General features: G+C 39.1%; 1 protein-coding gene across 1 annotated transcript in view; it reads right to left on the reverse strand.

The window, feature by feature from the left end:
* RGS22 (regulator of G protein signaling 22) overlaps nt 1–14772 on the reverse strand; it is a 63483-nt gene that overhangs the window by 26134 nt on the left and 22577 nt on the right. The window contains exons 9-14 of the mRNA XM_040586682.1: nt 12822–13002; nt 11065–11204; nt 10438–10543; nt 8466–8591; nt 6792–6893; nt 704–898 (exon numbers count right to left, since the gene is read on the reverse strand). Of these exons, the coding sequence (XP_040442616.1) occupies nt 704–898; nt 6792–6893; nt 8466–8591; nt 10438–10543; nt 11065–11204; nt 12822–13002 (850 nt within the window). The remainder of the gene's footprint in view (nt 1–703; nt 899–6791; nt 6894–8465; nt 8592–10437; nt 10544–11064; nt 11205–12821; nt 13003–14772) is intronic.

The raw sequence follows: 14772 nt of genomic DNA on the forward strand, positions 1-14772 counted from the left end.
CACTGCCTCCATCATTTCTTGTTCTTATTTGTCAAAAACAGAGTCAGGACTGCAGCCATCTCCTCCAATGTGCATGAGCCTGCAGGGGCTTTCTGGGATTAGAACTAAGTACACCACTGAGCCACCTACTTCAGGAAGCCTGCAGGGCACAGTTAGTCCTTACACAGCAGGGCAGCTACCTAAAAAGTATTGGGGGTACATACAGCTGGGTCACCATATCACATTTCCTCTTATGCTAAGCAGTAGCTGCATTTTCATTGTAAACACTAAGAAATACTCGATACAATTAATACGGACCTAGTATCACTGCACTGACACTCTAGAAACACAGCTTATTTTGTACTTATCATTAAAAACATAGAAGGCTTGTGGGCAATCTATCGTAAGAAAATTACTTTTTATCAATTATAAGATTGCAGATCCATGACACTTCCGGAGTGAAAGGGAAAATTTTGCCATAGCAAGATGCATTCCTCCCTCATTCACAGACCAAGAGGTCTACTGAAGCCTGACCTTCTTTTCAGATGGCAAGTCTGCTCACAGGAAGCTCAGTCTATTCCACACATTAGCTTAGAAAGGGGTGAGCAAAACATCCCATAATACTCCCTTCCTGACTATAAATGTAACAGGGTTGCATACGAAGGCTCTTGTAATTTTATTCCCTGACATAAAATTTTTTCACAGTATCATCCAGATCAGTTACCTTTCCATAAGTATATTTGTCTGCTTCCACCATCTTCGTCCATGGCTCTAGCAGAACAGTGAGGATATACTCTTCTGCTGGGTCAAAAAGATCCTCAAAAGCTGGGTCAATTTTCTGATAAATCATGTTTTTCTTACTCTGATGAAGTCCAATGTCCATACTGGCAGATGGGGCAATGTAAGTTGCATAAAGGAACTACAATAAAACAGAAGAAAACTGTTTCTTAGCTGTCATCCGTTCCAATGGTCACAGTCTGTTGAAGGAAAGAATGAATGCATATTTGTCCCCACTGCCCTGCTGTATATTCTGAATGTATATCTAATTACACCTGCCTTGTTTTACCAATAATACTATTTCGTCCAAAATTCAGTTATTGCCATAACTGACCTCCCTACTATTTTTACTCCTACTTGTTAAATTGGTTAGATCACAAAATAATGCTTAATGTAATTTTTGCTTGGAGGTATGTGGTTTATTCTTAATTAAATTCAGATAACCGCAATCAGTATAGCAACTGCACTATTCATGAAGTTGTATTGTTGTTTTGCAGAACGTGTGCTGGGTCAGCTTGTGAGGGGTTTTTACTTCTTCTGAATAGATGGGAATTTGTAAATTTAAAGTTAAAATTAATGAAAAATTATAAGATTTATGGAGATTCTCTTCCACAGTTCTTCAATATTAGTGAAGCTCCATCATGCTACAGGATCCATAACAGGAGATACCACTGCACAACTGAGGTCTAAATCCTCAGCAAAGCAAGGATTACCATCTGCTTTTTTATGAAGCACATAGTTTGACATTTAACATGTACAAACAGAAGAAAACTGAACCTGGAGAATGCTTCCTTCTCACTAGCAGCTCATTCTTGAAGTATAATTTTTTTTATTTATTTCAGATGAATTTTTTTTCCAAATAGTCCCCTAAGTCAAATTCTTGGGTTTTTAATGTTTCATAAATTGCTATGAAAAAAAAAAAAACCCCACATTGAAAAATCAGAGAAAAACACTTTCTTCCAGGAATATCTTGTAAGAAGATATGCCAGAATATCTTTCGAATACATCATGATTCTGACTGCAGCGATGAACTCAAGTGGAAAAGGATGCTTATGTAATAAATTTCATATACATGTAAGTGTTTTCTCTTCATATTGTCAAAGTCTAGTTTTCAAATACATGGACAGGGGATCAGATTAGTAGCATAAATCAGAATTTCTCTTTAGGATGGCACTGGAGAGCCCGTCTTCACTATTTATTATCACACAGTTTTGATAATGAAGGATGCAGGTTTCTGATAATTCTCATTTTCCGTGTGTTGCTAAAATCCAGCTGTAACTAGCAGATGTACAAAGCAGTAAAAAATAAGAAAATAATACATCTACTCTGTGTTCAAACACTAATAAAACACTGTTGGGTTTAAATTTCAAACACAGTAGGAGAATATTTGAGTACATTAAATAATTATGTTTCTGTTTGTTTTGAATGAAATTCTGATTTATTAGACTCTTTCTTTCAAGCAGCAACAGTACCAGCCTACATCCCGATTGTTTTGCACCTTAAAAATTTGAAACAGACCCTTTAGACTCCCCTGATATCAGGACGCTGAGGAATACAGGGCTATGATGGCTGGCATCCATCCCCCAGTCAGAATGTGTTGCGACTACTATATTTACCGTCTGTGCAGGTTTCCATCCCCTTTCTACACAGATCTAATCGCTGAAAGCAAAGATGGTTTGTGGCTATTGTGGCCCATATTATCAGTGCAGTAAAGACCTCCAGGTGTAAGGGTAAGGTCAGAGAATGAGGACATCTACAGGAAGAGTCCTAGCTGAAGAACAAGACCACACTTATCCTAAATTATGCCCTTCTCAGCAAATCCCCAAATAAATTTAGATTTAACACAGTATTAATTAGATTCATAGTGATTTCAAAAGTTGGAAGTTATTTTGAAGAACCCTAACACTACTAAATTTTCAGTTACATCATGTTCTAGTCTGATCCAAATCATTTAACGTATAAAACAGCCAAATTAGAAAGGACCAGTCCAATGACAGGGAAATGTGGCATTTTTTAAAAGAGACATTTTAAAGAGGGGGTTAACAATTGTATTCGTCACTAGGGCTACATTGCTCCACCTGCTATGACTCATAAAACCACACAGGGTGTGAGTATATCAGTGAAAGGGGTCCAAGATAGGTCCTCAATAGTGTAACAGACATTTAACCTGATTTCTTAAATGACTGCTCATTTTTAGCATAGTTTTAATAATAAAGCTGAAACAAACACTCCACAAGTTTACTGGGAGGAACTCTTCTTTCCCCCATGATTTCATATGAAATGGGTTAAATTGCATATATTTGCTACTCTTCTTCAGAGCTGACAAAAAATATCAGCCTACAGAGTCAGAAATTGCTCAGACTAAGGAAACTTTGGCCAAACACTATTGACAAGCTGCTCACATAAACCCTGTCTTTATATATTGCCATATCTGCTTTACCTGCAGAAGTACCCCCAGTCCTGTATAATTTCACATGCAAACCTGCAACATAGTAAAGACAGACCTTTTTTTTCAAGAAAAAATAGTTAGGGCTGGTATGAAGCAGAATTTTAGAGTTGGTTAAGCTACCTATAAGAGTGCACTTTTCCAGACTCAAAGGACCAGCCAGACCCATAGTGCTGTAATCAGGATGGCCTCTTCAGTTTTGAAGGACAGAGATTTACAGTGTCTGAGGATCTGGCATGATGCCATCTTTTTGCTTAAATTCTTGTAAGAATCCATTGCTATGGGATTTGACTCACCAAGTAGAAAGTATCACAAAGTGAGAAACTGAATGCATGCACTTGCTGATAGGGGAGAAATGAAAAGGAGCTTTCATCCCCATCTCCCTTGCTTGAGGGTTCAGGTGCATCTGTAGATCTGCACTGATATGAATGCAAGGACTGCAGGAAAATCAAGTATTATAGACATGCTAAAAAGGCAGAAAAGTGTCAGTGTTCACAACCTTCAACAGTGGGCAATGAAGTTAGTAAGGTATAGGGGGAAAATACATTTTATCCTTTGAAAAAGAATATTCATAGCCTTTTTTGACTCCCATGTCATGGAATTCTTGTGGTTTTCTGAATCTCAGTGGAACAGTGAAACTTGCATTTGCTAATCTCCTAAAGTATAAACAGGAAAAAATAGATTAAACGAACTTAAACGTTATTAGATTCATACAAAAATTTTAAGCGCGTGACATCAAGTGCACATCATAATTTATTTGATGTTTTGTTCTTTTTGCAAAACACAAAGAATTTTCCTACCTGCCAGCTACACATTTTTCTATAAATCTATTAGAATAAGTGATGGATTGAACCCAAAACCCTGTCTGGAAATCTGGTCAGAGTTTGCGTCTTGAAATTACATATAATGGCACAAATCTGAAGATACAAAATGCTTAGGAAATTCAGATTAAGACCTTGGCCTCATTTATGACTTTCCAAATCAGGGATTGTTCCGGCCTTGGGTTTTGGTGTGAATTTATCCCCAGATGAGGCAGCTTTGGTAAGCAATCTCAGAATGACTACAACAAACACAAAAACATTTAAGTCCAAGTGCTTGAGTGCTTATATTGCTGCCCAAAAGTATAGATATTGCTCTGATCCAAATGAGGGCCTTGTGCAGCTGCTTGACAGAATCGTATGTTGAAAGAATACAATGCACTGGTTGGTCTTTAAACAGAAAGGCTAAATTGCCTTAACCCCCATCATCACTTTCCACTAACATAAATCTTGTGTCTGACCCTAAAAGTTCACAGTGATGGTAACTCCCTTTATCTAAATTGATTCTAGTGTTAAAATACTGTACTTCCTATAACTGTATTAAATTTTCTAACTCTAAATAGCTATTTTTTTATTGAAAACTATGATATGTGTTTCTTTATTGCTTTTCTTTCCCAATTTATTTTACACTTCTGTGTGTAAGTTTATAGTGAATAACCATATATGTTCCTGGATGATTACCAGTATTCATCATTGTTCTTATCCATCAGATTTCATTCTCATCATAATTTCTTTGCTTGGATGAATTTATATACACCTTGGAATGCATTTCCTTACTCTATCATAAAGCTGAAATAAAAATGCCTGACAAATGAAACAATGAGTAGCAGATAGACAGCAATCCAGGTTTGCTCTTGTTTCTAACAGGAAGCAGGCAGAACATGTACAGAATACTCTGGATGTCTCTTTCTGTAATAAATACTAAAATATATATGACAATGTGTTGTGTGAATCTGATCCACATTCTCTTAGGAGTATCTTATTGTGCCAAAGGTGAGTGCAGAATTTGGGAAGGCATCTCTTCCATAAGCAGATCCTGTAGATTGGTTGCAGCTTGACTCTTTACCGTGTTCCAACGAAAACAAGAACAATTTTTGTGTAGCCTTAAAAGGCAAGCTTGAGAATGATACCAAATGTTGCAGCACATGTGTTGATTTGTTATGTTACATTTCAGCTGTTAGTTATGCTAATGGAACAGTTTCATGTATTTCGTTTTGATGTATTTACTTTAATGGCTATGTGTATGTAGTGCTCCACAATTGCCTGGTAATACTGATTGTACAATGTTCTGCTGTCACCACCAGGCCGGCACTGGAAATAAGATAAGTAAAAAAGACCGGAGCCTTAGTTTTCAGCCATGCAACCACTGCAGGAAGAGTGTAAGAGTGTAAGTGAAATGAAACCAAATTGAAAACCATCATGGACCGCAACCTAAGATTTGTCATGCAACAAAACATATAGGAAAATGAATACACAGTCTAGATGTGATTAACTTGCAAGCCTGTTGTGAGCAGGGTCCCTAGCCACACACAGGCCTGGGCAGATACAGGAGACAGTCAGTCTTAGTGGAGTACAGTCAGTTGGTCTCAGCCTCAGGCTGTAAGTAGAGCTGGAGAGGAAAACAACTAAATAAGGTAGCAGTTCAAGTCGGCCAACATGTGACAAGAGAGAAGGAGTCGTCCATGCCTTGGACCCTGCTTGGAGTTTCTGTACAAACAACGCGGATTCAGGTGAGAATTCTGGACGAGTATGCAAAATTCTGTCACTTGTCCCAGTAAAACCTCCGTGCAGGAAAAGAAGAAAAGTTCAAGGAAGTCCAGATGCTCAGTAACATAAGCTGTACAAAGATATTATTCTCCACTGCTCTCTACAGATACTTGTTCCAATGACATATGAAGTAGCTTTGCTCTATTACAGCATATATTGAAATATGCAGATAGGATATACTCCTACACAAAGTTTGCAGAGAAAAAACCAGACCAACATTTCACAAAGTGGTTTTAAAAGTTGCTTGGTGTACTTCTAATGATATCACATGACTGCAGCCTCCTTCCCTGGCAGTATGGGACTATTTTGTACTCAGTGACAGCCATCAGCACCTATGGGCTGTGGTGAACCAGTTGACTTTTGGTTTATTCCCTGACTTAAAGTGTATGCTCAATTAAGAATGCTCATCTGTAGGAAATATCAGTGCTGCTTGACAGTAAATGAGGCTCTAAAGATCAAATGGGGGTGGGGGGTGGGGTTGACAACTGTGAAGAGAGCATAATGGTACCCTGAAAATCAGAAAAACAGGACTGCAAACTGAAAGACCTATTTTCATGACTAAGGTCATTATCTGAGGTCTGGACTGTGAGACCTGCAAGTCTAATCCACATGAGAGATGGAAGGAAAGGTGCAGCGCAAGCAATTACATGATTTAGAAAAAATATTATCTCTGATGTTAACATTAAGCAGACAGTTTCCAAATACGACAGAGTAGCAAAGGGGAGAGTAGGTAAACTGAGTATAATAGATAAGACTGGGAACAGACAGCAGAGCCTAGAACTCAAACTATGCATGTTTAACATTTAAATCAAGAAATTCCATGGAAACACTCCAAAGAGCTTCTTTTATTGTCCACAACTCAGATTTACTTCAGCATGAGTTGTCAAGATTTGGAAACTTTTCTAATTTCTATCTTCTTTTCAGTCTATACAATGAATAAATGTAATTGTGAAGGGAATGAACAAATATATTTGTGAAGGGAAAACACACTATTTACAACTTACTTGAGCTTGCTTGCGTATTTTACAAGGGTGAAGAGTTTCTTGGTAGAATAGCTGATGATAAGCCTGTAGGTCAAACCAAAAGTACACACTGTTCTTCCACAACTAGAGATGAAAAATATTGTAAGTTATTGCTACCCAAAAATCACAGCTTTATAAAAGGCTGACTTTCCAATGCAAGTAATTATTTAGCTCCTTGGGGTCATCATAAATCAAGCTCAATTTAAGATGGATTTAATCTTCTGTTGCATATTGGCAGAAGGACAACATATTTAATAGCATCGTCACTGTGATACTATATCTTTTATTGTATCCTTTATGCATCATTGGCCATTAAAATTGTTAATATTGTAGTTAACATTTGAAGAGTAACCACATTTCAACGGCATAAAGCCAGCACTAAATAAGAAATGCTGATAATGGACACACAGAATTTGTGCCATGGTGTAATAGCATTTTGCAACAATAACCAAAACAATTAAATATTGTGTACTTGACATGTTACTGGGGCTATCATTACATTTTTATTACATGCATTTCTGAGGCACAGAGGCTTGGCCTCATTTCATAAATTCAAACAAACATCAAAAGACCTTTCAGGAGAAGGAGTCTAGATCTTTCCCCTAGTTCTTTGTTTTAATCATGTACTTATGGGGTTTTGATCTTAAAAATGCCCTGAAAACCCCATCACTGGACAGTAAAGTGCTCCAAAAAGACAGGGGCAAGGAACTTTGCTTCACAAACTGTAGCCTGCCAGATCTGGCATATGAGTGAAACAGGCTCCACAGCTGTAGACAAAACCTTAAGTAAATTTTCAAAGGAGCCTGGCACCTGCAAAGGCTAGAGGACATGTGGGTGAGTGCCTATCTCTGATGAAAAACTAAGTTACTTTTGTTTAGATATCTATCTATACACATTTAACACTTTTAGCTGAAGGTATCCAGCTTTGGAAACATTGGCTCTTGCATTCTAGTAGCCAAAGACATTTCTAGCTACTGCTGCTGGATTCTGCGGTGTGCCAGCGGTGAAACAGATGTCCATCTTGATTGCATTCACATCTCCCCTAAAGACTCAATTTTTCTGCAAAGCCACTAAACACTGACTCAGATTCATAACTTGTTCCAACCAATCCTCAATTCACACCCAGCAATGAATGATGGATCTGCTGACTGCAGAGAAGAAATAGTGCTATGTTTCTCAGAAATCCAAGAAGCTTCATGGAAGCAGAAGAACGTTTTTAAAACGTTGGAGATTTTGGACATCACTAACCCAACAAGTAAGAAGGAGGCAGATTATCATGAGTAATAGCTTAGCAAATTTTCCATCTTTTTAAAAGATGTTTTTGTGGGTTAAGGCCTCATTTTTTCTGCCAAGTTAAAGGCTAGTTTTTAAAAATGATTAGTCTTTTTTTATCCCTGATGGTACAATCAGATTTCCAATAGGTTTGAGACAGTTAAGATCTGACAGCTTGGTTAAGACCTGTCATTAGTATGAATATACACATGAACAGTTTATTATTGTTGAGGGATTGGAGTCTCACAAGTAATAAGTCATCCAGTCATCAATCTTTCTTTCTCCTTTTTTTTTTTTTTTTTTTTTCCAGTCTGACTGCCCTCTAAAACTTGGCATTCAGTCAATTGTGGACTAAATTATCACAGGGTAGGAAAATGCTCATACCTTATTCCCTGACTTCTCACAGAAGTGTGTGAAGTAGTAGCCTGCTCTGTTCTCCAAATAAAGAGACTGCAGCATGCTTTCCATTCTTGATCCCCTTAAGACAACACTGCCAGCAGCACTTTTCCCCTGGACAAAAAAAGTATAGTTATACAGCAAGAAACAAGAGGCTTTCATTATTTTCAAATGTCAGTACATTACAATGGAGGGCCATGCAGTGTGTTCAATTAGTATCTTCATCCCAAGAAACTAGGCTCCATTTTCTACTACATATGCAATTGATCATAGCTCTCCATACCATTTTCCCACTAAATATTCACATCCAATGGAGTAAGTCTGATGAGGGAAGGCATGTAGAGCAGCAAAATGGCCATAACATCCCCTAGGTGGTTCCTCAATACTTCAAACAGAAAAACAAACCTGGTCTTAATTCTATCATTAACCCTTTAGCTGTGAATCCAGGGATTTCCAATGATACTAAACCATATCACTGAGCTGTCAAAAGTTGTCTCAGCTCAGCCTATTATGTTTTGAATTAAGAGAAGTTAACAGGTGGTTATTTGGTAAAGCTTCAAAACAATTAACTAGCATGGAACAAAAGATATGTCTCCTGGGGTTACACCACATCAGCAACAAAATCATGAGCATTTTAGGGGGCAAGAAATCCATGCGCTTTACTGTGGCTAGCTCCTGGAGTGTTCAAGGAAGAGTACATCCATTTTGACAACACTCACAGGGTAGCCAGAGGAGGTTGCAAAGGTAAATTAGCTTCTGATTATCACAAGAGAGAAACTTTGGCTGACTTGCTGTCTCTTATAGTAGAAGTGAGAGCAGATGAGTGTGGTGGCTAACAACCAGCTTCTTTCCAAACAGTAACAGGGATGGAGAAGCCAGAATTCTAAGGCAGAGTAGGAAGATCCCCCTCCCCCATATGAAGTTAAACTATGAATCCCTGCATTCCCTTTTGCATCATATTTGTGATGTCAAATGTTGGGCCCTGACTGTAGGTTCCAGTCTAGCCCTGTAAGTGTAAATGGGTAGCATTGTCCTCCCTCAGCCAGAGGGAAACTTTGAAAATATATGATGAAGGTGTATAAAAACAAATAGTTCACGGTGGCAAATTTCCCCTAAATGCAAAGACTAGCTTTTTCTTCTGTCAAAATTAACAAAGAAGTAAAATTATTGCAGTGAAGTAATAAACAAAGTATGATTTTGTTGTGAAAAACAATCAATCGTGCTCAAATGATCAGCAGACTCCATGCATGTGTAAACAGGCCCAGATTTCATAGTATGTTGGGATTTTTTAGTTGTGAGGCCATGGGTATCAATACCTCCATGAAAGAGCAGGCTGTTTTGAGACCATTCCACAAACATGAAAGGTTTTGGATATATTTTAAATTGCCAGATCTTGACATCTCACATGTTCAATTTGTCAGCAATTTAACAGTTATTGAGCAAAGGCTCTTCTGTGCAGTCTGTCCTTCCTGAGGCTTGCTGGATTGAGAGCCTGCTTAGCAGGCAATAATTCAACAAAGAAAAGAATAAAGTACACAAGCAATAAAGAGGAATTGTACAAGTGATGCATTTTCCCCTTATGAGTTTTACTATTTTAATGACTTTCTAGGGTAGATTCAGTTTTCACTGTAAGTCTGGTATACATTCCTATGCAACAATTCCACTGAAACATTTATCCAGTACATTTTCCATAATAGCCTACTGAACACATGGTCACCATGGAGAAGATCAACAGTTTCCAGTGAAAATAAACCTCTGTATGTGTGATGATTTCCTATCAAATAGTGACAGATACCACACAGAAAATGTTGATATTCTAATTATACCTCTGCATAAGGCATTGACATTCACATAATCAAACCAATTTCTCCCCATCATTGACTACTTCCCCTTTAATATTACAGAACAAAGTGTTTTAACCCGTGAGTCAAGACAACTAATATTTTCAAGTAGTACTTACAGGGAGGAGCTCAGCATAGGTGTATTTTCTACGACTCTGGTATTTTGAGTCTTCGGTGTCATCCAAAGCTATGCACTGAATCATGTCTCTGCTCACTGACTTTGGCCTGGATCCACAAACAAACAAAACCTTCAATACATATTTAAGAAAAAACTAGGACTGCTGATAAAATAAACAACAATGAAGGGTCATGAGAGAGGCAGAATGACATAGTGAATAGTAGAGGAAAAAGTACATGGAGTTCAAATTTATAATAAATACAAAAATGTAGAGGAATACTTTTTCATGTGGCCCTGTGGAAATTACTGACACAGAATATTTTTGAGGGCAAGCACTGGAATGAGTTAAAAGAAAATTAATGTATGTAGAGAATATCAACTTTACACAAGAGAGTGTAAAACACTTGTATTTGGAGAAATAATTTTTTTTCTGTTGTGGCACAAACAAACAAGAAACTAATCAACCAGGGAGGAATTCTCCATGCGTGCGATCTGTACCATAACTGTGCTTCACTAAGCAGATGATTCTATTAAAGTATTCATTAAAACAGTAAGATCTAAAAATGTTTCATAAATATTCAAAGTATGTTGGTGTGCAGAAAGATGTACAAGGGATTTTTGTACTTACCACTTTCTACTACTAGAAATGTCATCCTTTCGGGGGCTTTGACTTGATGGCAGGGTAGGTGATAATCTTGATGATCTCTTTGAAGAGAAATTTGGCATAGCTAGTTTTAATGAAGTTGTTGGTGATTTTGTTCTACTTTTCTAAAAGGCATAACAGCAAAATAAGGCAATTCTGATCATTTTTCCACCTTTGTGTTTTCTTAATGTTCTTATTAACTACTCAAAAACATTCAAGGGCTTTCAGAACTGTTTTTCCTTGTCAATCACAATATGTAAAACCACAAATTGCAAAAAGCTTCTCTGAATATCTTGCAAGATCTTTCAGCATACCTTAATATCCACTATATCTTAAAAATTATGTTTTTAATGGGTAGAAATATGCTACATGCATTTCTACAGAATTACAGAGGATGTCAGGTGAAGAACATGTGAACGTGTTTTGTGAATCTTTCCTAAGATGAAGTAGCTCACTGTAAGGCAGATACACTCATTCAGACTGGGAAAGAAAGGGGGCATTCTGCCACACCATCACTGACTTATTTTGAACAGCATCATGCTTTGACTTTTTGGAGACAACAGTTGCATTCAGAGTGTCCTCAGAAATTCACCCAGACTTGCTGCTCATTCTAAGCTCTTGCAAGCACAGTGCAGCTGGAAGACTCCAAAGTCCAGATTTCTCACAGAAGAATAAAGAAAAAAGCAGCAAGAAGAAATCCATCAGCTGATTCTGTGAGGTTCATAGGTGCCAGGTCATAGTTTTCTTCAAGGGCTGAACTCAACAGGGACTGGAAAACCTGCAGAGTTAGGATCCTGTCTGCCTGACCTGCAGCTAGTCCTGGGTCATTAGCACACCTTGTGAAGCCAGAACTAGTCTTTAAGAGGCAGCTGCTTCTGGCTCCCATTCCTGCTGTGATCAGCAGGAATCTGGCTCCTGAACCCAACTTCTTCTGAACAGGAAATCTATCCCACTGTTTTTCCTCCATTGCCTCCATGAATTAACTTTTTTACAAATAGAATCATAGTCTAAAACTATCCACCTCAAAGTAACAGAGATGTGTGTGAACAGATCTGTGGCATAGCCCACCCAGTTCTTGATACTGGAACCACAGTCTCGATTCACACTCTCCAAGTACCTTCTTCCCTGAGGCTTAACACTGCATTACTGGAAACCTGCAGTTTTTATTGCAGTTACCTCTCAAATTCAGACTTTCAAGGAGAAGAGTCAAAATTGAATTGGCCACCTGCAAGCTAGATGCTGTGAAAAGGTCTGCTTGTGTGGCTCATGGCCCTCTGAGAAGGCAAAAATCACATGTAGCTGATTGAAGGACTGTGGTGATAGAAAATGAGCAGAACTCTGCCCTTTCTACAAACATGAGGGGTAGATTCAGGATAACTGCAGTGAAGTTGTAAGGACTACTCTGTATTAAGATAAAGCTGATTGAAAGACAGAATCTGCACTGCTAGGTACTTATTTTGCAGTTCTGAGTATTTTGAACTAAAATATCTATCCAAAAGGCTTATTAAATAGCCAGGATGTAACTGAGAAGGTAATTTAACTCATTTTTTAGCAATCCATTGCATAAAATATAGTAATATTCTGTTGCATTTTTATATATAAACATCTGCAACAGACCAGCTTGCTAAATCTTGACACTCTAACAACAAAGTACCAAATTCTTGTTCCATTGAGTTCAAGGAGTTTCATCATTGTTTTTGATGGGACGAGGCTTTGGTTTTCAGTGTTGTGGTCCTACTTACCTGAGGAAGGGAAGGTGTTATGCTAGGCATGCAAGATTTAGGTGTAAATGGTAGAAGTGATACTATTTGTGGAAAAGGATCAATGTCCACCCTTGGTCTCTCTTGGTATGTGTGCCAGAGCTTCAGTTTTGCACTGGCAGTTTCTATTGCTGTTGAATGAGTGACACAAAATCTGGGACCCCTAGGGAAAAAAAAAAAAAAAAAGCTAATAAGTAGGACTTTCCCAAAACATGAAATACTGAGTGATTTGGTGGGGGGGGGGGGGGGGGGAGGTATTCTCCCCATGATGGTATTTATTGTATCAAGATTTACTGCATCAGAAGCACAAGGAGTGTTTTCTTCTGTCCTGCCAGTTGCAGGGAATGATGGTGCGTGTAATCGGAGGAATGCAGAGATCAACACCTGTCTCTGGGCCTGGTATCACCAGCTGAATTTTGGGGTTTTTTATCAAGGGCCAGTTTACACTGCACCAAGCCTGCTGGCAACAGACAGGGTTCACCTCAAAGCAGGAAAAGGATCCTCAGTCAGGAGTTAGCAGGGCTCATTGAGAGAGCTTTAAAATAGGTTTGAAGGGGGAAGGAAATAAACCCAGACTCGCTAGAGATGAGCCTGGGGGTGGCATGCCAGGGTTGGAGACAAGATCAATAGCACAACTGAAGTGCATCTACACCCATGCACGCAGCATGGGCAACAAACAGGAGGAGCTGAGAGCCATTGTGCAGCAGGAAAACTATGGCATAGTTTGGAAACACGGTGGGATGAGTTGCACGACTGGAGTGCTGCAGTGGATGGCTATAAACTCTTCAGAAGGGATAGGCAAGGAAGGAGAGGTAGCGGGGTAGTCCTGTATGTTAGGGGGTGTTTGATGGTCTAGAGCTTAATGATGGTAACAACAAAGTCAAATTGTATGGGTAAGGATCAGGGGGAGGGCCAACAAGGCAGATGTCATGGTGGGAGTCTGTTAGAGACCAGCTGGCCAGGATGAAGAAGCAGACAAAATATTATATAAGCAGCTGGGAGAAGCCTTGTAATCGCTAGCCCTTGTTCTCATGGAGGACTTCAATTTACTGGATGTCTGCTGAAGATACAACACAGTGGAGAGGAAATTGTCTCAGAGGTTCATGGAGTGTGTGGAAGACACCTGCCTGGCACAGCTGGTGAGTGAGCCAGCCAGGGGAGATGCCCCCCGCTGGACCTGCTCTTTGCGACCAGAGAAGGACTGGTAGGCGATGGTGGTGGTCAGAGGATGCCTTGGGCATAGCGATCATGAAGTGTTTTTCAATTCTTAGAGAGGTAAGGAGGTGGGTCAGTAGAACTGCTGCCTTGGACTTCCAGAGGGCAGACTTTGGCTTGTTTAGGAGCCTGGTTGACAGAGTCCCTTGGGAGGCAGCCCTGAAGGGTCTGGAGCACAGGTCTTATGAGGAGCAGCTGAGGGAACTGGGGTTGTTTAGTCTGGAGAGGAGGAGGCTCGGGGGGACCCTACCACTCTGTAGCTACCTGAAAGGAGGCTGTAGGCAGATGGGGGTGGGTCTCCCAGGTAACAAGCAACAGGACAAGAGGAAACAGCTTCAAGTTGCACCAGGGGAGGTTTAGATTGGATATTAGGAAAAATTTCTTCAGTGAAAGAGTGGTCAAGCATTGGAACAGGCTGCCCACCAGGGATGTGATGTAATCAACATCCCTGGAAGTGTTTAAAAAATGCATAGATGCGGTGCTTAGGGACATGGTTTAATGATGGACTTGGCAGTGCTGGGTTAATGGTTGGGCTTGATCTTAAAGGTCTTTTCCAGCCTAAGTGATACTATGATTCTAAGAGATGATGCTATATGCACCTAGAATTAAAAGTTAATCTTAAAGATATTTTTAGAAATTGCACTCTTCCAAACCTAAAAGCAAGCTACACATAAATAAACTTAGGTTGCAAATTCTGCACCATTACATAGTTGCCTTT

Source organism: Falco naumanni, chromosome 3, assembly GCF_017639655.2.
Source record: "Falco naumanni isolate bFalNau1 chromosome 3, bFalNau1.pat, whole genome shotgun sequence".
In the NCBI taxonomy this organism is placed as follows: domain Eukaryota; kingdom Metazoa; phylum Chordata; class Aves; order Falconiformes; family Falconidae; genus Falco; species Falco naumanni.